The 23,355-nt window shown below is 41.5% G+C and overlaps 1 protein-coding gene across 1 annotated transcript in view; it reads right to left on the minus strand.

Annotated features, from left to right (window-relative positions):
• LOC116986669 (class I histocompatibility antigen, F10 alpha chain-like) overlaps positions 1 to 23,355 on the minus strand; it is a 78,799-nt gene that overhangs the window by 12,398 nt on the left and 43,046 nt on the right. Inside the window, exons 3-4 of the mRNA XM_033042242.1 lie at positions 22,553 to 22,828; positions 1,870 to 2,136 (exon numbers count right to left, since the gene is read on the minus strand). Coding sequence (XP_032898133.1) covers positions 1,870 to 2,136; positions 22,553 to 22,828 — 543 coding nt within the window. The remainder of the gene's footprint in view (positions 1 to 1,869; positions 2,137 to 22,552; positions 22,829 to 23,355) is intronic.

Raw genomic sequence — 23,355 nt, forward strand, 5'->3', positions numbered from 1 at the left:
AACTCAAAAACAATAGATAAAGCAAAGAGGAGGATACAGAGTACAGAATATAGTTCTCAACATTCTAACATATCAGTCCCATAGACAATGTTCGATGTGCAATGAGGTTGAGGCGAATTAAACTAAATTAAACCTACATTATGGAGGGACCCTTCCGAAGCCTGATAACAGAAGGGTGTCCCTGAGTCTGGCAGTGTATATTTTCAACTTTCTGTACCTATTGCCTGATGGGAGCAGGAAGGAGGAATGACCAGGGTGGGATAAGTCTCGTTTTCCAAGGCAACCTGGTGTAGATTGAGTCAATAGTAGGAAGTCTGGGCTGTGTGATGATCCTTAACTCTTCGTTTATTCTTGCAGTCTTGGGCAGTGCAGTTCCTAAATCAAGATATGATGCAACCCTACAACATGCATTCTCTAGCGGCATCTATAGATGTTTGCAAGAGTCATGATGAATCTTCTCAGTCTCCTGAGGAAGTAGAGGTGTCGGTGTGCCTCCTTGTCTATGTGGTCAGTCCATGACAGTATATTGGATATATTCATGCCAAGGAACAAGAATCTCTTAATGCTCGCACCGGTAGACTAAAGAATAGTTTCTACCCATGTGCGATAAAAGAGCTAAATTCCAACAGAGAATGCTGGGGAAGCAAAATGTAATTCTAATTCTAAGCCAAATTCTTTTAAATTCTTTTAAATTCTTTTAAAATACTTATTTATTTTTTACTAATAAGTGTACATATGTGTCAATGGTTGTCGTGTTTGTATTTTTTTTTAACCGGAGGAGATGTAATGGAATTTCGTTGCACAGTATTGTGCAATGACAATAAACGTATTCATTCATTCATTCATTAACCATTTCCACTTCGGACCATTGATTCGGATTGGGGCATTGGGGCAATAAAACATTCCTCCACTTTGATGACCTCGAAAAGATCATCCACACATTTATCTCCTCTCGCCTAGATTACTGCAACTCTCTTTACACTGGCATCAGCCAATCTTCCCTGTCCCGCCTGCAACTGGTCCAAAATGCCGCAGCGAGACTCCTGACAGGCACCCGAAAAAGGGACCACATCACCCCGATCCTGGCCTCTCTCCACTGGCTCCCTGTGTGGTTCCGTATACATTTCAAGACCCTCCTCTATGTCAACAAAGCTCCCAATGGGCTTGCCCCCTACTACATTAAAAGTCTTCTCACCCACCACTCCACCTCCAGGTCCCTCAGATCGGCCGACTTAGGCTGCTGAATATCCTGCGGTCTAGGCATAAGCTTAGGTGGTTGCAGCTCCTAGACTGTGGAACGGCATCCCTCTTCCCATCAGAACTTCCCCCTCCATCGACTCCTTTAAGTCAAGACTAAAAACTTATCTATACTACCAAGCCTTTCCTGACGTCCACTAAGCGAGGGCTATATGTATATATGTATGTAGTTTGTTTGTTTATACTATTCTTATAACAAATGTAAAGCACTTTGGCCAACGAGAGTTGTTTTTTAAATGTGCCAAATAAATAAATGTGACTTGACTTGACTTGACATGTACTCCCCCAGTGCCTTGCCTGAAATCACATCATGAGGAAAGATTCATTTTTTTATTTAAACATACCTTTCATGGATTTCAGTTTCACCACTGAGAACACCAAATACTCCTTCCTTGTATATTAGTTATTTATTTGTTTACTTTTGATAAATTTTCTGTTGACAAAGTCTTCTGCTCATGTGGAGAGTGGGAGTGTGATTACGTGATTGCTTCGAGCAACACCACGAAACAAAGACAGTTTAAGCATCTTGGAACATGGGATGTAGTCACAATGATTAAAATGGAAACAACAGAAGATAATGATTATCTAAGAAAGAATATTTAACATTCTTACCCCAGATGATAGTCTTCCCACCGGGCAGGCTGCTGTGATCAACATGACAGGAATACTGTTTCCCATCATACGGATCATACTCAAGGACAGACTTGAGATGATATGTTCCATCGTTGTTGGGTATGACCCCAGAAGATTTGGTCTCAAAGACATGGTGACCATTCTGCAACCAGCTGACATTGATGGCCGGTGGGTAAAATGCAAACACAGTGCAGTACAGGATTGAATGATCATCAGTGCGGGCAGCGAGTGTGACCTCAGGGGAAACTGCAAGACAGTGAGATGGTTATTTTCACCTTCAGTAAAACTTGCACAGTCACCCACCTCAAACTATTCTTCAGTCTACTACAACAACCAGGTTACTGTCTACATCTGCCCCATTTTGTCTCTTTCGTCACCATCAACTAACCACGTGGTTTAAAAGGGATTGCACGCTCCCTGTTAAGACAGTACACAAGAGTTTGAAAGCTCGTACCATTAAATTCAGGAACAGCTTCTTCCCCACTTTATTTGGACTACTGAATGATTCTCATGTAAGATAAGGTGTTGTCCTGATCTTCCAACCAATCTCATTGTGATCTTTGCAACTCATTTTGATCTGCACTGTCTCTGTAACTGTAATGCTATGATATTGTAATTCTGCTCTCTGAATAGTTTTCTCTTTGCCCTGTTCTACTTGTGGATTGCTTGATTGCACATGTGTAGTATGATCTGATTGGATAACACAGACAAACTTTAGACTATATCTCAGTTCACGTAACAATAATATACTAATACCAACAGCAAATCTTTTCACTCGGGCACTTTAATAAATAATTGACAAGTTACGAAATGAGGGCCAATTGGGGAGGGGACAAGCATAAAATTGACAATATTTCACTCCTCATCAATAAGAGATAAAAAGGGACCAGTCATTTGTTTACAAAATCTATTTTTGCAGAGTGTGGTCATTCTCTGGCACTCTCGACCCCAGAGATTTGTGAAGACAAAATCGTTGGAAGTATTTAATGTGGCAGTAGTTAAACTTTTGAAAGATTTGAGAATTTAGTTCAATGAGGAACTGACACCGAACAGGAGTTGATGCCTGAGGAACGTCAGCCATGGTCATACTGAATGGTGGGCAGGTTTGAGGACCCAATGGCTTACTCGGAAACTTGATAACCAAGGAGAAAATCAGGCTTCTGAATGATCGTTCCATAAGCTAGGGTTCTGTCCAATTGACCACTACCCCATTGCAGACAGTGGACTTTGTTTATGGAACTATGTAGGAAGTAACTGTAGATGCTGGTTTAAACCGCAGATAGACACAACATGCTAGAGTAACTCAACGTGTCAGGCAGCATCTCTGGAGAGAAGGAAAGTGTCACGTTGCATGTCAAAACCCTTCTCTAGTGGGCTGCATTGCTGAGAACTATATGCTGCACTCTGTACCTTCCCTTTTACTCTACTACAGTATCTGAGTTTGACTTGATTATATATATGTATTTTGTTATCTCATCCAATTGGATAGCATGCAAAACAAAGCGTTACACTGTAGCTCAGTACATGGGCAGCACAGTAGCGCAGCGGGAAAGTTGCTGCCTTACAGTACCACAGTTCCAAGTTCAATCTTGACAATGGGTGCTGTCTATATGGAGTTCACACATTCTCCCTGTGACCATGTGAGTTATCTCCGGGTGCTCCACTTCCGTCACATTCAAAGACGCCCAGGTTTGTACATTTTTTGGCTTCTGTACATTGTCCCTAGTGTGTAGGATAGAACTAATGTTTGGGTGGTCGTTAGTCAGTACAGATTCAGTGGGCCAAAAGGCCTATTTCCGTGCTGTACCTCTAAACTAAAGGTGACAATAATAAATCTACACTTACCCCTGTGCCTATCTGTAGATTAGTGTCACTCATACTGTGGCTCCGCCCACACGCTTATTAGAGAGCTCTCTCTCTCTCGCTCTCTCTCCGGTAGACTGAGAAGAAAGCACCTTGTGTTTCCTCTGCATAGTTACTAATAATAGACTATGGATTCTACCCAGTATGTGTGAGTTTGATCATTCTTCCAACACTATCTCTTGTGTTGTTACGTCTCTGGAACTAAGTGGTAGCTGCGCTTAACTGTTGTAGCATAACTGTTTATGTTGAACAATTCATGAAAAAAGTCTAAAAAGAATAAAAAACAAGTGATTCCAGAATGTTGAAAGATAATTGGGGCTGATACATAATGGGGTGGCACTGCGGCACAGTTCCAGTGACGAGGGTTCGATCGCAATCTTGAAACAGAAAAATAGAACTAGGGGACATAGTTGCAGAATAAGGGGGGGCTCTTTTAAAACTGAGATGAGGAAGAACTTCTTCACCCAGAGGGTGGTTAATTTATGGAATTCACTGCCCCAGGGAGCAGTGGAAGCAGAAACATTAAATATATTTAAGTCTAAAATAGATGGTTTTTTAGCTGCCAAGGGGATAAGGGGCTACGGGGTGAGGGCAGGGATATGGACCTAGGTATGGTTAGTATAGTAAGACCTGAGTGATCTCCTGGACAAGTGTCGACCGCCTGGATTGGGGTCGGAGAGGAATTTCCCGGATTTTTTTCTCGAATTGGACCTGGGTTTTTATCCGTTTTTTTGCCTCCCCCAGGAGATCACGAGGTTCTTGGGGTGGAGAGGGGTGATAGCGGTATAAAGGGGAGGGTAGTGTCTTGTGTTCTGTGTCTTGTGTCTACTGTTTGTGGGTAAGGGTGTCTGTTTAGTGTTCAGCCATGAGCGAATGGCGGTGCGGGCTCGACGGACCTGGTGGTCTACTCTCGCACCTACTTTCTATGATTCTATGAAAAACTTAAACTGAGGCAGGCTCCTCTACTTCATCAATCCAGTTATGACACTCATGTCAAGTCAAGTCAAATCACATTTATTTATATAGCACATATAAAAAACAACTCTTGTTGGCCAAAGTGCTTTACATTTGTTATAAGAATAGTATAAACAAACAAACTACATACATCTTATATATTACTAGAAGTCTGATCTTGACCGCTTTTGCCCCACTGTGCTGTGATTCTCTGAGAGAACGCCGCAACCTACGCCCGTCATTTATGGCCACCTCCGGGAGCAGATGATTTTTCCCGTCGATGAAAAATGGGAGAGATATTAATGTTTTTACAAAATCCCCCATTCTCTCTGCTGCCACCGGTGGCGGCAGGGGGAGGGACTATAAAACCCAGAAGTGTCGTACCTCACTCGGTCTCTGCCAGACCCAGGATGGCAGAGGGTCACGGCTCTCTGAGCTGCGAACCTACCCCACGGTGAGTCCCCACGATGTGCTTTTCAGCAAACGGATGTGTTTATTATTGGCTTGCTTGCTTGCTCAGTGTTTTTTTTACCTAATTGCTGGGCTTTTGTTATATTGCTTTTCAGCCAACGGATGTGTTTTTTGTCGGCTTGCTTGCTTGCTCAGTCTTTTTTTTCACCAATTGCTTGGCATTTTTTTAATTGCTTTTCAGCGAGGGGATGTGTTTTTTGTCGGCTTGCTTGCTTGCTCAGCGTATTTTTTCCCCAATTGCTTGGCATTTTTTTAATTGCTTTTCAGCGAACGGATGTGTTTTTTGTCGGTTTGCTTGCTTGCTCAGTGTTTTTTTTCCCCCATTCCTTCGCATTTTTTTAATTGCTTTTCAGCGACGGATGAGTTTTTTGTCGGCTTGCCTGATTGCTCAGTTTTATTTTTCCGTGGGGGGAAGGACTATAAAACCTGGAAGTGCCATGCCTCACTCAGTCTCTGCCAGACATAGGAAGCGAGAGGGTCACGGCTCTCGGAGCTGCGAAGCACATCTACACGGTGAGTCCCCTCGATGTACTTTTCAGCCAACGGATGTGTTTTTTGTCGGCTTGCTTGTTTGCTCAGTCTTTTTTTCCCCAATTGCTTGGCATTTTTTTAATTGCTTTTCAGCGAGGGGATGTGTTTTTTGTCGGCTTGCTTGCTTGCTTGCTCAGTGTATTTTTTCCCCAATTGCTTGGCATTTTTTAATTGCTTTTCAGCGAACGGATGTGTTTTTTGTCGGTTTGCTTGCTTGCTTGCTCAGTGTTTTTTTTCCCCCAATTCCTTCGCATTTTTTTAATTGCTTTTCAGCGACGGATGAGTTTTTTGTCGGCTTGCCTGATTGCTCAGTTTTATTTTTCTGTGGGGGGAGGGACTATAAAACCTGGAAGTGCCATGCCTCACTCTGTCTCTGCCAGACATAGGAAGCGAGAGGGTCACGGCTCTCGGAGCTGCGAAGCACATCTACACGGTGAGTCCCCTCGATGTATTTTTCAGCGAGCGGATGTGTTTTTTGTCGGCTTGCCTGATTGCTCAGTGTTTTTTTCCTCAATTGCTTGGCTTTTTAAAGGGCTTGCTTGCAACAGTTTTCGGATGGATAAAGTGAATAAACATTGTATTAGATCAGAACTGTGTTTAATTTCAAAATTGGCGCTCATTCTGTGATTTTCGCTAGGTTGCAAGATGGCATAATTTCCTGTTAGCGGCATGCTGGCGATTAGTGCGTCATTTCCGCTTCGTGGCAAGCAGCGAGCGTGTGACGTCAAGATGGCGGCAAGTGCAGGTGCTGTTAAATAATTCATGAGTTTACTGCTCTGTCTATGGTGAGTGTGTTTGTTTGACGTTATTAAAAGCATGATTTTGCTTCAGTAGCAGCCTCCACAGCAGGCTTTAAAGATTTGTTTTACACACTGTATATTCAACACGTTCTGAAGGTACTTGGCATTTTAGAATTGGAGTGTGTGTGTATGAATGCGTGTGTGAATGAGTGTGTGTGTGTGTGAATATGTGTGTGAATGAGTCTGTGTGTGTGTGAATGTGTGTGTGAATGAGTCTGTGTGTGTGTGTGAATGTGTGAATGAGTCTCTGTGTGTGTGTGAATGTGTGTGTGTGAATGTGTCTGTGTGTGTGTGTGAATGAGTGTGTGTGTGTGAATGTGTGTGTGTGTGTGTGTGTGTGTGTGTGTGTGTGTGTGTGTTTGTGTTTGTGTTTGTGTGAATGAGTCTGTGTGAATGAGTCTGTGGGAGTGTGAATGAGTCTGTGCGTGTGTGAATGTGTGTGTGAATGAGTCTGTGTGTGTATGAATGAGTCCGTGTGTGTGTGAATGAGTCTGTGTGTGTGTGTGTGATCAACAAATAGCACAAATAATATAGTCTTTCATGGTTCAGAGCTTATTTGTTATGTTCAATAGCTTGATGGCTGTCAAGAAGAAGCTTTTCTTCAATGTAGATGTTACAGTTTTCAGTTTAGAAAAGTCAGTCGTGACTCCAGAAGTCGGGCGTCAGTCAGTCCACAAGCCGTGAGAGTCAGTCAGTCCAAAGACCATGAGTTAATCCCAAGGCAGTGAGTGAGCCCAGAGGTCATGAGTAAGTCGCTCACTGCCCCCTCCCCCCCCCCCTCCACTGACACCACCCACCTCAAGATGCTGCCCTCTGTCTGGCTATAGGATGCGCCCCCTCCTGCCCCCTACTGAAGCCGCCCACATCCCCTGCTGGGTCCCCTAGCTCTACTGCCAGGCCTCAGTGACTGAGCTGCCAGCCCAAGAATCCATTCGGCCCACAATGTCTATACTAGCCCTTTGGAAACCAGTACCTTCAGCCCACAACACCCATACTAGCGCAACAGGAATTCCCCCCCCCCCCCCCCACACTGGCGAGCAATATTGTAATTGGTGGAGAGTTGGAATATTGCAGTGGGTTACCAGCCCTCTCGTGTGATGCTGGGACCCAACGGGTCCCACTTAGTCTAGTATGCTAGCCGTTATAAATCAGAGCATTGAGTATAGAAGCTGGGATGTAATGTTAAAATTGTACAAGGCATTGGTGAGACCAAATCTGGAGTATGGTGTACAATTTTGGTCGCCCAATTATAGGAAGGATGTCAACAAAATAGAGAGTACAGAGGAGATTTACTAGAATGTTGCCTGGGTTTCAACAACTAAGTTACAGAGATAGGTTGAATAAGTTAGGTCTTTATTCTCTGGAGTGCAGAAGGTTAAGGGGGGACTTGATAGAGGTCTTTAAAATGATGAGAGGGATAGACAGAGTTGATGTGATCAAGCTTTTCCCTTTGAGAATAGGGAAGATTCAAACAAGAGGACATGACTTCAGAATTAAGGGACAGAAGTTTAGGGGTAACATGAGGGGGAACTTCTTTACTCAGAGAGTGGTAGCGGTGTGGAATGAGCTTCCAGTGGAAGTGGTGGCGGCAGGATCGTTGGTATCATTTAAGAATAAATTGGATAGGCATATGGATGAGAAGGGAATGGAGGGTTATGGTATGAGTGCAGGCAGGTGGGACTAAGGGAAAAAAATTGTTCGGCACGGACTTGTAGGGCCGAGATGGCCTGTTTCCGTGCTGTAATTGTTATATGGTTATATGGTTATATATACATATAGCCCTCGCCCCGTGGACGTCAGGAAAGGCTTGGGAGTATAGATAAGTTTTTACTCTTGACTTAAAGGAGTCGATGGAGGGGGCAGTTCTGATGGGAAGGGGGATGCTGTTCCACAGTCTAGGAGCTGCAACCGCAAAGGCGCGGTCGCCCCTAAGCTTATGCCTAGACCCGGGGCAGGGCGTTACATCGCCTGACGCGGCTTTAAATGGTTGCGGACTTGCTAGCGCCCGCTGGAGGCTTTGACTTTGACTTCGGGAGAGGAATGGAGAGCAGGAGAGAGACAAGACTTTGCCTTCCATCACAGTGAGGAGGAGATTCACTGTGATGGATGTTTGTGTAAATTGTGTTGGTGTGTGTCTTGGTTCTTTTCTTGTATGGCTGCAGAAACCAAATTTCGTTTGAACTTCATGTGAGGTTCAAATGACAAATAAACGGTATTGTATTGTATTGTATTGTATATTCAGCAGTCCCAAGTTGGCCGATCTGAGGGACCTGGAGGTGGAGTGGTGGGGGAGAAGACTTTTAATGTAGGAGGGGCAAGCCCATTGAGGGCTTTGTAGATATAGACGAGGGTCTTGAAATGTATACGGAACTGCACAGGGAGCCAGTGGAGAGAGGCCAGGATCGGGGTGATGTGGTCCCTTTTTCAGATGCCCGTCAGGAGTCTCGCTGCGGCGTTTTAGACCAGTCGCAGGCGGGACAGGGAAGATGGGCTGATGCCAGGGTAAAGAGAGTTGCAGTAATCTAGGCAGGAGGAGATAAATGTGTGGATGATCTTTTCGAGGTCATCAAAGTGGAGGAATTGTTTTATTTTAGCTATCGTCCGAAGCTGCAAGAAGCTAGCTTTTACCACGGCATTGACTTGTTTGTCAAATTTCAATGCCGAGTCAAATATCACGCCAAGGTTTTTGACATGAGGTTAGAGTAGTGGGGTGAGGCTTCCAAGGCTGCCTGCTATCATTTTGATTGAGTCCGAGGGGCCGAGAAGTATGACCTCAGACTTACTCTCATTTATTTGGAGGAAGTTCTGGGCCACCCAGCACTTTTTATCCTCGAGGCAGCGGGTAAGGTTAAGCAGATTTGATTGGTTTTTGGGCTTCAGGGGGAGATAGAGTTGTGTATCGTCTGTATAGCAATGGAAGGAAATGCCGTGCCTTTCAATGACTTGGCCTAAGGGGAGCATATACTGGGAAAAGAGAATGGGGCCAAGGATGGAACCTTGTAGAACCTCACAGCAGAAACTAGCTGGGCCTGAACATGAGAAATTGGGTATTTCCTTGGGGCAAAATCAGACTTTTCAGAGACTTTTAAGCTGCAAGACAGTCCTGGAATATGGTGGATCTCTGCGAGCTGTTCCAGAAGAGGATGTATTGTACTTATGTACAGTGTGACGACTGGAGAGAATGCAGAACAACCATTTCACTGCAGATAGACACAAAAAGCTGAAGTAACACAGTGGGACGGGCAGCATCTCTGGAGAGAAGGGATGGGATGTCCAGCATCTGCTGTTCCATCCAAACCATTTCACTGCATCTCTGCATGCATGAAACTAAACAGTTATATAAAATGCAGCACATACTGCAGTACTCATGTATGTCAGGCTGTCATGATTTTGCAGGTGGATAACTTAACTGTAATTTTTTTTAAAACACAAAAACATGCAGGTGTAACTCAGTGGCTTTGGCAGCATCTGGAAGACATGGTTACGTAATGTTTCAACTTGGGATCCTGCTTCATACTTCTTGCATCTGTTCTTTCTGACTTCAACTTAACACTTGAAATGACCAGTTCTTTTATCGACAGGGAATGCAACTTGTTGAATGTGAAATTGCGTTTGAAAGGCTGCAACATGTCCAGACAGAAGCTGATTTGTTGGTCCTCAAGGTTACTTTCACCCTTGTTATCATAGTGTAAGAGATACAGATGGATGGATCATGGTGGGTGTCGAATGGAGAATTAAAGTGGCAGGAATTAGGAATTTTAGAAATTCCCATGGATTGAATGCAGGTTCTCCAGAAAGCAGCCACTCACTTTGTTTCATTGATGCAATGTGGAAGATTACGTCATGAAAACCAAGTGCTGTAGTTTTGACTGGAAGTGCAAGTGTTTCACGCTGTTTCGCTTTGAAGAACTACCTGGGTTTATGGACAGTGGGAAGGGAAGAGGTAAATGGATAGATGTTGCATGCACCAAGACAGGAAAGTAGAGGAAAGTTATGGGGATAGTAGACAGACCAGGGAGTGAAAAGGGAATGACTAGTTCAAAATATAGAATGGGGAGCAGAGCAGGAGGGGAGGGAGAAATGGATTGACTAATTGAATCAGATTTAAACTGGGAGGAAGTACTCAACATGGAGGCTGGAGGAGTGGAAAAACGTATCCCTGCCCGGTCCAATGAGAATATATAGAACATAGAACAGTACAGCACAAGAACAGGACTTTCAGCCAGGTTAAACTAAGGCAACACATTGGCACAGTGAAAGAGTGGCTGTCTAACAGCATTAGAGACCCGGGTTCGATCCTGACTAGAGTGCTGTCTGGACGGAGTTTGTACGTTCTCTCTGTCACTCTGTGGGTTTTTCTGGGGGCTCCGATTTCCTCCCAAATACAAAAGACATGCAGGTTAATTGGCTTCTGTAAATTGTCCCTAGCTTGTAGGACAGAAATAGTGAATGGGCAATTGCTGGTCAGTCCAGACTCAGTGGCCCAAAGGTCCTGCTTCCATATTCTATCTCTAAACTAAACCAAAACTAATCTCCACAGCCTGCATGTGGTCCATATCATTGTATTCGCTGCATATCCACAAGCCTGTCCAAAACTTTCTTAAGCACCAGTATCATGTCCCTCTCTACCACCACTCCTGGTAGCACATTCTAAGTATCAAGCACACTGTGTGCAAAAAAACACTTGACGCGCACATCTCGTGTAAATGTTGCCCTTCGAAGCTTAACGCAGTGCTCTATAGAGTTGTGTGATAGACATGCAATCCCATTAGGGGCTGTCAACTCTGGTCAAGTAAATCCATGGTTAACTAATATGAAAGACATCAATGACACTTTCTCCCTGTCAGACAGGGATGTAATGCTGAGGTGCCGGTCAAGCCACATTTGGAGCATTGTGAGCAATTGTGGGCACCATATCTGAGGAAGGATGTGCTGGCCCTGGAGAGGGTCCAGAGGAAGTGTACAAGAATGATCCCAGGAATGAGTGGGTTAACATATGATGAGCATTTGCTGGCAGTGGACATGTACTCATAGAAACATAGAAACATAGAAATTAGGTGCATTAGGCCATTCGGCCCTTCGAGCCTGCACCGCCATTCAATATGATCATGGCTGATCATCCAACTCAGTATCCCGTACCTGCCTTCTCTCCATACCCTCTGATCCCCTTAGCCACAAGGGCCACATCTAACTCCCTCTTAAATATAGCCAATGAACTGGCCTCAACTACCCTCTGTGGCAGAGAGTTCCAGAGATTCACCACTTTCTGTGTGAAAAAAGTTCTTCTCATCTCGGTTTTAAAGGATTTCCCCCTTATCCTTAAGCTGTGACCCCTTGTCTTGGACTTCCCAAAACATCGGGAGCAATCTTCCTGCATCTAGCCTGTCCAACCCCTTAAGAATTTTGTAAGTTTCTATAAGATCCCCTCTCAATCTCCTAAATTCTAGAGAGTATAAACCAAGTCTATCCAGTCTTTCTTCATAAGACAGTCCTGACATCCCAGGAATCAGTCTGGTGAACCTTCTCTGCACTCCCTCTATGGCAATAATGTCCTTCCTCAGATTTGGAGACCAAAACTGTACGCAATACTCCAGGTGTGGTCTCACCAAGACCCTGTACAACTGCAGTAGAACCTCCCTGCTCCTATACTCAAATCCTTTTGCTATGAAAGCTAACATACCATTCGCTTTCTTCACTGCCTGCTGCACCTGCATGCCCACTTTCAATGACTGGTGTACCATGACACCCAGGTCTCGCTGCATCTCCCCTTTTCCTAGTCGGCCACCATTTAGATAATAGTCTGCTTCCCTGTTTTTGCCACCAAAATGGATAACCTCACATTTATCCACATTATACTGCATCTGCCAAACATTTGCCCACTCACCCAGCCTATCCAAGTCACCTTGCAGTCTCCTAGCATCCTCCTCACAGCTAACACTGCCCCCCAGCTTAGTGTCATCCGCAAACTTGGAGATATTGCCTTCAATTCCCTCATCCAGATCATTAATATATATTGTAAATAGCTGGGGTCCCAGCACTGAGCCTTGCGGTACCCCACTAGTCACTGCCTGCCATTGTGAAAAGGACCCGTTTACTCCTACTCTTTGCTTCCTGTTTGCCAGCCAGTTCTCTGTCCACATCAATACTGAACCTCCAATGCCGTGTGCTTTAGGTTTGTATACTAATCTCTTATGTGGGACCTTGTCGAAAGCCTTCTGGAAGTCCAGATACACCACATCCACTGGTTCTCCCCTATCCACGCTACTAGTTACATCCTCGAAAAATTCTATAAGATTCGTCAGACATGATTTACCTTTTGTAAATCCATGCTGACTTTGTCCAATGATTTCACCACTTTCCAAATGTGCTGCTATCCCATCTTTAATAACTGACTCTAGCAGTTTCCCCACTACCGATGTTAGACTAACTGGTCTGTAATTCCCCGTTTTCTCTCTCCCTCCCTTCTTAAAAAGTGGGGTTACGTTTGCTACCCGCCAATCCTCAGGAACTACTCCAGAATCTAAAGAGTTTTGAAAGATTATTACTAATGCATCCACTATTTCTGGAGCTACTTCCTTAAGTACTCTGGGATGCAGCCTATCTGGCCCTGGGGATTTATCGGCCTTTAATCCATTCAATTTACCCAACACCACTTCCCGGCTAACCTGGATTTCACTCAATTCCTCCAACTCCTTTGACCCGCGGTCCCCTGCTATTTCCGGCAGATTATTTATGTCTTCCTTAGTGAAGACGGAACCAAAGTAGTTATTCAATTGGTCCGCCATATCCTTGCTCCCCATGATCAACTCACCTGTTTCTGACTGCAAGGGACCTACATTTGTTTTAACTAATCTCTTTCTTTTCACATATCTATAAAAACTTTTGCAGTCAGTTTTTATGTTCCCTGCCAGTTTTCTTTCATAATCTATTTTTCCTTTCTTAATTAAGCCCTTCGTCCTCCTCTGCTGGTCTCTGAATTTCTCCCAGTCCTCCGGTATGCTGCTTTTTCTGGCTAATTTGTACGCATCATCCTTCGCTTTGATACTATCCCTGATTTCCCTTGTTATCCACGGATGCACTACCTTCCCTGATTTATTCTTTTGCCAAACTGGGATGAACAATTTTTGTAGTTCATCCATGCAGTCTTTAAATGTCTTCCATTGCATATCCACCGTCAACCCTTTTAGAATTAATTGCCAGTCAATCTTGGCCAATTCACGCCTCATACCCTCAAAGTTACCTTTCTTTAAGTTCAGAACCATTGTTTCTGAATTAACAATGTCACTCTCCATCCTAATGAAGAACTCAACCATATTATGGTCACTCTTGCCCAAGAGGGCACGTACAACAAAACTGCTAACTAACCCTTCCTCATTACTCAATACCCAGTCTAAAATAGCCTGCTCTCTCGTTGGTTCCTCTACATGTTGATTTAGATAACTATCCCGCATACATTCCAAGAAATCCTCTTCCTCAGCACCCCTGCCAATTTGATTCACCCAATCTATATGTAGATTGAAGTCACCCATTATAACGGTTTTGCCTTTGTCGCACGCATTTCTAATTTCCTGTTTGATACCATCTCCAACTTCACTACTACTGTTAGGTGACCTGTACACAACACCCACCAGCGTTTTCTGCCCCTTAGTGTTTCGCAGCTCTACCCATACCGATTCCACATCCTCCAAACTAATGTCCTTCCTTTCCATTGCGTTAATCTCCTCTCTAATCAGCAACGCTACCCCACCTCCTTTTCCTTTCTCTCTATCCCTCCTGAATATTGAATATCCCTGGATGTTCAGCTCCCAGCCTTGGTCACCCTGGAGCCATGTCTCCATGATCCCAACTATATCATAGTCATTAATAGCTATCTGCACATTCAACTCATCCACCTTATTACGAATGCTCCTTGCATTGAGACACAAAGCCTTCAGGCTTGTTTTTACAACACTCTTACCCCTTATACAATTATGTTGAAAAGTGGCCCTTTTTGATTTTTGCCCTGGATTTTCCGGCCTGCCACTTTTACTTTTCACCTTGCTACCTATTGCTTCTACCCTCATTTTACACCCCTCTGTCTCTACGCTCACACATTTAAGAAACCCTTTCCCTTTAACTCCATCCTCCACTATCCCATTCGACACCCCACCCCCCTTATTCAGTTTAAAACCACCCGTGTAGCAGTGGCAAACCTGCCTGCCAGAATGCTGGTCCCACACCTGTTAAGATGCAATCCGTCCCTTTTGTACAGTTCCCCCTTACCCCAAAACAGATCCCAGTGATCTAAGAATCTAAATCCCTGCCCCGTGCACCAGTTCCTCAGCCACACGTTCAGGTCCCGTATCTCCCTGTTCCTGCTCTCGCCAGCACGAGGAACTGGAAGCAAACCGGAGATAACAACCCTGGAGGTCCTGCTTTTCAGCATTTTTCCGAGCTCTCTAAAGTCACGCTGCAGAATATTCATCCCCTTCTTTCCGACATCGTTTGTGCCGACATGCACTACCACTTCCGGATGTTCACCTTCGCCCTTGAGGATTTTCTGCACCCTGTCCGTGACATCCTGGATCCTGGCACCAGGAAGGCAGCACACCATCCTCGCATCCCGTCTGTTGCCGCAGAAACCCCTGTCCATACCTCTCACAATGGAGTCTCCCACTACAATGGCGTTGCCTGCCTTAGGCCTTTTTGGTTTTGGCTCAACAGCCCTATTCGCATCACAAGCCAGTCCGTCGCCCAGTGTAAACATCTCTTCTGTCCCGACAGCTTCTAAGTGGGTGAACCTGTTCACAAGAGGTACAACACCCGGGGACATTGGCATTCCATGCTTCATTCCCGTTCTCACTGTCTCCCACCTTCTCTCTTCCAGTACCTTAGGTGTAACAATCGTACTGTAGGACTTGTCGAGGAACGACTCCGTTTCTCGGACGAACCGGAGGTCATCCACTTGCTTCTCAAGTTCCCCAACACGGCCCTTCAGGAGCTCTACCTGGATGCACTTCTCGCATTTGTAGCAGCCAGAGGCACCAGCGGTGTCCTTGACCTCCCACATACTGCAATCATCGCACTGAATCAGCTTGCCTGACATCTCCTTCTTTCGTCTCCTCTCCGAAGACTCTCGAGCCAAAGGCTCACAGGGCACTTCCCTCACAGGGCACTTCCCTCACAAGGCCGCTCACTCACTGCCGCTCGCTAAGAGCAGTCTTGCTTAAATTGACTGATAAATTGCCTGATTTACCAATTTACAAACCAAATTCCTCAGTTTTCAACTGTTTTCCCAGCACTGACTCACTTCTCTCCTCCCACTTGGGATAGAGCCAATCAGTCGTATCTCTTGCTAAACTCCTGCTGCTGTTGCTCCCAAATCTACAGCAGTTCTGAGTAAACTCGCTGGAGTTTAGAAGAATTAGGGTGGACCTCATTGAATCATACCAAATAGTGAAAAAGTTTGGATAGAGTGGATGTGGAGAGGATGTTTCCAATGGTGGGAGAGTCTACGGCTAGACGTCCCAGTCTCAATATTAAAGGACAATCCTTGAGGAAGGAGTTAAAGAGGAATTAATTTTGTTTGAGGGTGGTGAATCTGTGGAATTATTTGCCACAGAAGGCTTTGGAGTCTGTCAATGGATATTTCTAAGGCATAGAAAGATTCTTGATTTGTATGCACGTCAGGGGTTATGGGGAGAAGGCAAGAGAATGGGGTTAGGAGGGAGAGATAGATCAGCCATGATTGAATGGTGAAGTAGACTTGATGGGCCGAATGTTCTAATACTGCACCCATCACTAGTGACCTTATGGCTCAGTTGGCTTCCTCCATGTGCTCCAGTTTCGTCCCATATACCAAAGACGTGCCAGTGAATTAGTTGGACATTGCAAATTATCCGTAGTGGAGCTGAATGAAAGGAGAATCCGAGGGAGCAGAGTGCAAGTTGTGAGAGAGCTGTGGAGCAGTTTGTCGACATTTCATTGAATATTAGCATCGACCCAATGGGCCGAATTACCTTCCACTCTGTCATGATTGGGTCAGAGATGACTTCCGGTGGCGTCATGGAGTATTAAGGCGCGGCATTGAGCTTCTCCCCCGTAAAAAATTGTAAAAGGCCGTTTTAAGTCAGCACCGATTTTTAAAAAACTCACCGGAGTCGCCTGGTGTTGTGTAAGGGTGATATAATCAGAAGGTGACGTGAAAATCGGGGAGATTAATGGTGAAATCGGGAGTTTAAATAGCAGAGATAATCGTTCAAGGGCGCCAGAGAAAAACACTATCAGCCTTCAGCTGGAGAAAGTATTGGATATCCTGCAAACAACAGAAGAAGGTTCAGAAGAAGAAGAATTTTACAGCCAAGGGTCTCTGCTTGAAATGGCAACAAAAGGAGACAAGAAGGAGAAGGAGAAGGAGGTAAAGCAAATGCTTTTAGGTATGACTGCTACAATCAACATTACACTGGAGAAGATGCAAAGTATGGAGTCTCCTATGGAGAGTAACAAGCAGAGTATAGAGACTAGCATGGAGAGAATTTCTCAAAAAATTGATAATACTTGCAGTGAGTTAAAAGAACTGAAAAAGCAGTATAAGGAATTTGATAAGAGATTAAAATCAGAGTGTGTCAGAATTGAAAATGATTACAACAAGACATTTAAAGGTGTAAAGGATGATATCGGAAAGCTGGATGAGATAATGGAAGAGATGGAGAATGAGATAAAAGAGATTGTCTCGGAAATAAAGAGTTTGAAACAATCACAGAAAACTGAAGAGGAAAAACTTGGAAGAATGACTGATAAATGTCTGGACCTGGAAGCAAGAGCTCGAAGATATACCTGAGGATTCTCGGAGTAGAGGAAGGACGAGAGGGACATGAATCTCAAGCATGTACTTTCGTTACTGATTTACTCAAAGATGTCTTTGAACTGTCGGAAGAACCAAGAATAGACGTCGCTCACCGAGTTGGGTATGTTGCAAGAGGAACAAATTATTCAAGACAGATAATTGTCAAATTCCGTGACATCTCTTCAGTGGAATTTATATTGAAAAAGATCACTCATGGGAAGAAGCTGACATACCGTGGGGATAATGTGCGACTATTTCGCGATTACTCTCCCGAGGTAGTCCAGAAAATGAGATTGTTTACACCGGCAAGACACACTTTGAGGGATGTCCCGGGAGTAAGATATGGAATTTACTTTCCCGGAAAAATGTAGGTATCTTATAACGGCGTTGAATGCTCATTTGCAGATCCCGGAAAAGCTTTAAAGTATGCAGAAGATATCGTTAAGAAAACACCGAGGCAAGCTGCCGACAAGGAAGAAGATTGAACTTTTTACAGAGTTTTGAACTGATTAAAATGGCCGAGCTACCCAGACAATTATAAAGCTTATCTCGCTGGAATGTGTTATTCAGAGAGCTTGGTTATATTCAACCTTGGATGAAAAGCTCAAAGTTTAACCCCTTGGCACCTGCTTGTACGGTAGTTAACCCTTTGGTACCTGCTTGTATGATTGGTACGCTTGTATGGTAGTTATAGAATGGGATATTATGTAAGAATCCTGGGTGGATATATATGGGAAAGTTTAGATTAGATTAAGATTGGATAAATTGGAAGGACATATATACTTATATAATCGTGTATATGTTGTGTTCTATATTTGTTTTTTTTTACTCCTTGTGTCTCTTCCTGATTATTTTTTTATTTGTTTTCTCTCGGCTTTCACTGGCGCTGGTTTGATAAACTCATAGAAGAAAAAACAAAATATGAAACGGTATGTAACTTTTTATGAGGCTTCACCAAGGGGGAGGAGCTCAATGTATAACAACATCACGGAGGTCTATACATTTTTTGCCATCATTGATGGCTATTCGTCCTTAAGGTATCTTTCCTTAGATACCTTAATAGCACCTTTTTTTTTAAGCACAATCAAGATTTTTATCTGTTTTTTTTTTTTTAAAGTAATTGTATATCACATTCTTTCTTTCTTTTTCTAAGGCACTTTACAAGAAGGAGATGCAATATAAATCTAATAACCCGGGATGACTCCTAAAATTCCCAACTCCCAAAATTCTGAGGTATTTGGTTGCACCATATGATTCAGGAATATTACCTTGATTTACAATGCAAGACGATAGACAAATAAAGAATGGAGGAATTACATTTTGTAGTTGGAATATAAGGGGTGCCAACGAACCAATTAAGAGGGGTAAAATCTTTGCCAACTAAAATCGTTGAAAAGCGACATAATGTTTTTGCAGGAAACACACATGAAACAACAAACACAAATGAGATTAAAGGCGAATTGGATAGGCCAAACATACTACTCCTCATTTACTTCTAAATCTAGGGGTACGGCTATTCTTATTAGAAAAGGTATTCCTTTTAAATTAAATAATACTATATCAGATAAAGAGGGAAGGTATATTATAGTTTCGGGAGAAATTTATGCAACCCCACTAACTTTGATAAATATTTATGCTCCGAATTTTGATAACCCCCAATTTTTTGATAAAATTAGACATAATATCAGAGTTTAATTACCAAAATGTGATAATAGGGGGAGACTTTAACTGTGTTTTAGATTCATATCTAGATAAATCAGCAAAACAAAAGAAGAGTAATTTAAAATCTAAGACTAGCGAACTTCTAAATACATATATAAAAAATACTAATATAATAGATGTATGGAGATCTGCTAATCCAGTTGGAAGGGAATACTCGTTTTACTCTTCGGTACATAAAACTTATTCAAGAATTGATTATTTTTTAGTGGATATGAAATTAGTGCCATATACAAACAACCCAACATACCACATTAGTAGTATCTCAGATCACTCTCCGTTGACATTTTCAGTAAAATTTGAGGGAATGCTGGGTAAAAAAAATGTTTGGAGGTTTAATACACATATTTTAAATGACATGCAAGGCTATCAGTATTTAAAACAACAAATTAAACTTTTTTTCGATACAAATGATATACCAGGTACTTTGCCTTCTTTATTATGGGAAACTTTTAAGGCATTTATGAGAGGAATTATAATTTCATATCAAAGTTTTCAAAATAAAAAGAATAAGACAGAACAAATGTTGTTAGAACAAGAAATCAGGGAGATAGAGTTAGATAATGCCAAAGATTCCACAACAGATAAACACAATAAGATAATGTTACTGAAATTTAAACTTAATCGAATTTTATCGGCAAGAGTAATAAGACTATTCCAAATTACAAAACAGGAACATTTTGAGTTTGGTGACAAACCACATAAGCTTTTAGCTCGCCAATTGAAAAAACAAGAAAAGGAAAATACTATAACCAAAATTAAATCAGAGAAAGGTGAATTACTAATACTACCTAAAGATATTAATAATAGATTTGCTCAATTTTACCAAAACTTATAAACATCTAAAATTAAAATAGAAGATAGTAAAATAAAACATTTTCTAGATAACTGTAATCTTCCAATACTGGACCTTTTGGAACAAGAGGAACTAGGAGCTCAAATTACAATCAAAGAAATAGGTGAAACAATAAAATCGCTGAAAAATGGTAAGACACCGGGACCAGATGGTTTTAATAATGAATTTTATAAATTTGTTTATGAGATAACGACCCCTTATTTATTTAATTTATACTCCCATGCTTTTAAAGAAAACAAACTACCTGAAACACTAACAGAATCAACTATTACGCTTATTCCAAAAAAAGATAAAGATTTAGAAGATCCGGGCTCATACAGAGCTATATCACTTTTAAATACAGATCAGAAAATTTTAGCAAAGATTTTAAGCAAATATATTAGTAAATTGATAAACCCTGATCAAACGGGGTTTATACCCAAAAGATACTCATTTAATAATCTGAGACGCCTGTTTAATATAATGTACTCGCATAAAGTAGAGGAAGAAGATATTTTTGATGCAGATGCAGAGAAAGCATTTGATCAGGTAGAGTGGCAATACTTATATAAAGTACTACAAAAATTTAATATGGGAGAAAATTTTATAACATGGGTAAAATTATTATATGATAAACCGATGGCAAGAATTTTAACTAATAACATGTTATCTCAAAAATTTCAACTATCAAGGGGTAATAGGCAGGGATGTGCATTATCACCCCTGCTATTTGCCCTTATGATAGAACCCCTGGCTGAAAGTAATCGCAACAGAAAAATTTAAATATTTGGGTATTCAGATTACTAGAAAATATAAAGCATTATTCAACGCTAATTTCATACCTTTATTAAATAAACTTAATACGCTGATTAAATTTTGGAAAACACTTCCCTTATCATTATTAGGTAGAATAAATGCAATAAAAATGATCTTCCTACCACAATTACTATACCTATTTCAGTCTATACCGGTATATATACCAAAATATATATTTTTTAAATTAGACTCTAATATTACTAATTATATTTGGGACTATAGATCACATAGAATCACAAAAAAACACTTATGTAAACCAAAAGAGGTCGGGGGACTTTCACTTCCGAATTTTATGTATTATTACTGGGCAGTGCATATTAAGAATATGATTTATTGGTTGGATAGTTCTACCCAACAGACAGAATGGATAAAAATGGAGAAGGAGGATTGCCATCCTTGTAATATAGGAACGACCCTCTTCTCCCCCAAAAAACTGAATAATACAATATATAAGAAGAACCCAATTATATATGGTACAATAAGAATTTGGAAACAAATAAAATTATCTTTAAAATTAAGAAATCTATCACTGTTAATGCCAATAGCGAATAACCCTTTATTTAAACCATCTCTTATTGATAAGACATATAACCAATGGGAAAGTCTCGGAATTAGAAGGATCGGGGATATGTACGAAATGGGAAACCTACTATCATTCCAACAATTACAATTAAAATTTAAATTGAAAAACAACCAATATTTTAAATATCTTCAGATTTGTGATTTCATGCAAAAATATATACAAGTATATTCAAAATAACCTCTGAAGTATTGGAAGAATCAATGAATATTGAAGCTGACTCACAAAAATTAATATCATATTTATATAATAGTATTCTAAATATAGACCTACCATCGACAGAGGTACTTAGAGAAGAGTGGGAACGGGAACTAATGATAAAAATCACGAAGGTTACATGGGAAAAATACTTGATATATATTCACAAATGTTCAATTAAAAATTGAACATAAATTATATTATTCAAAAACAAGATTGAACAAATTTTATCCAAATATATCCGCCACTTGTGATAAATGTCTAGCCCAAAATGCAACTATAACCCACTCCTTAGTTTCCTGCATAAAACCTTATAGATTTTGGAATTATATTTTTGAAATATTTACAAAATTATTCAAGACAAGAATGGAACCTAATACTGAAATGATTATATTTGGCGTAATGGAAGATGGGAATAAATTGAACACATCTCAAAACCTATTCTTTAACTATGGTTTAATAATAGCAAAAAAATTAATACTTAAATTTTGGAAGGGTACATCAATACCAACGCTTAAAATGTGGATTGCAAGTATGTTGGACACCGCTCATCTTGAGGAAATGCTATTCCTCCTAATGGATAAATCAGACCAATTCATAACGAGTTGGTCTCCATTCGTCGTTTTTTTGGAATCATATGGTGCAGCACAATTGTAAAAAATAACTGTTTCAGGACTGGATGAGGGTTGGTCAAGATTATAAATAATGATCTCCTTTTTTTAAATTAAATTTTCTTTTTTCTATTTTCTCTTTCTCAACTTTCTTCATTTACTCGTTTTCTTTCTTCACACACTATATATTTCACATCTTTCTATCCTTTACTATCTAACTTATTTTTCTTATTCTAATCTTTTTTCAATGTAACAAAAAAAAAGAAGTTGTACATAAAATGTATTATGAAAATATATATTAGGCACTTTGGTGCCATATGACTGTACTTACTTCTAATAAAATAAAAAAATTAAAATTAAAATTAAAATGATTGGGTCAGAGATAATATTACTCATTGCCTCAGAGTGAAATATTACTCATTGCCTACCATCACAAAACAACACTTTTTCAGAACTCACCTTTTCTGGTCAGGTATGTCTTTCCAATTGCATAGTATGTATTCCATAGATCCACACAGTCATGTTCTAACAAGCTCTTGAAATAACGGTTCATTTTTTCATTCTTGTCCCATTTCTCTTTGAAGGGTTCAGCTATTGGATCATGCACCGTCCACTTTAGTTTGTCCTTGTCAAAACTAAATGCATATCTTCCATCAAAAGCCAACTTCAATATCCCTACATTGGGACTGTGATCGTTCACCTGACAACCAAACTGACCTTGAACGTAGTGATAATCTGAAAGAAAAACAAAATCATTATTTGATTAATTGTTATGACTGGGTAATTTCTGATCACCAGGGTCCAAGTCATTTATATATGTCACAAGTAGCAAGGGTCACAGCACAGGTCCCTGCAGAACTCTACTTGTCACTGAACTACAGCCTGAATATTTGACCTTTGTGCCACTGTAGAGACCATATTATTGTACGGGTGTGAGGCATGGACTCTCACTCCAGCACTGTCCAAGTCTCTCGATGGTACCTACACCCCAATCCTCAGAAAAGCTCAAATTGACAGTTGGAGGCAAGGCAAGGCAAGGCAAGGCAAGGCAAGTTTATTTGTATAGCACCTTTCAACAAGGTAATTCAAAGTGCTTTACATAAAACATTAAAACCACATCACCAACGCCCGGCTCTATGGCGAGACTCCACCTCTGACCGAGAAGATCACGTTGAGAAGGATGATGTGGTTCCGCCACCTTGAAATGGCAGCAAAAAAGGTTGTGCTGTGGGAACCCACCCATGGAAGACTTGACCCAGGAC

This window comes from Amblyraja radiata, chromosome 24 (genome assembly GCF_010909765.2).
Source record: "Amblyraja radiata isolate CabotCenter1 chromosome 24, sAmbRad1.1.pri, whole genome shotgun sequence".
NCBI lineage: Eukaryota > Metazoa > Chordata > Chondrichthyes > Rajiformes > Rajidae > Amblyraja > Amblyraja radiata.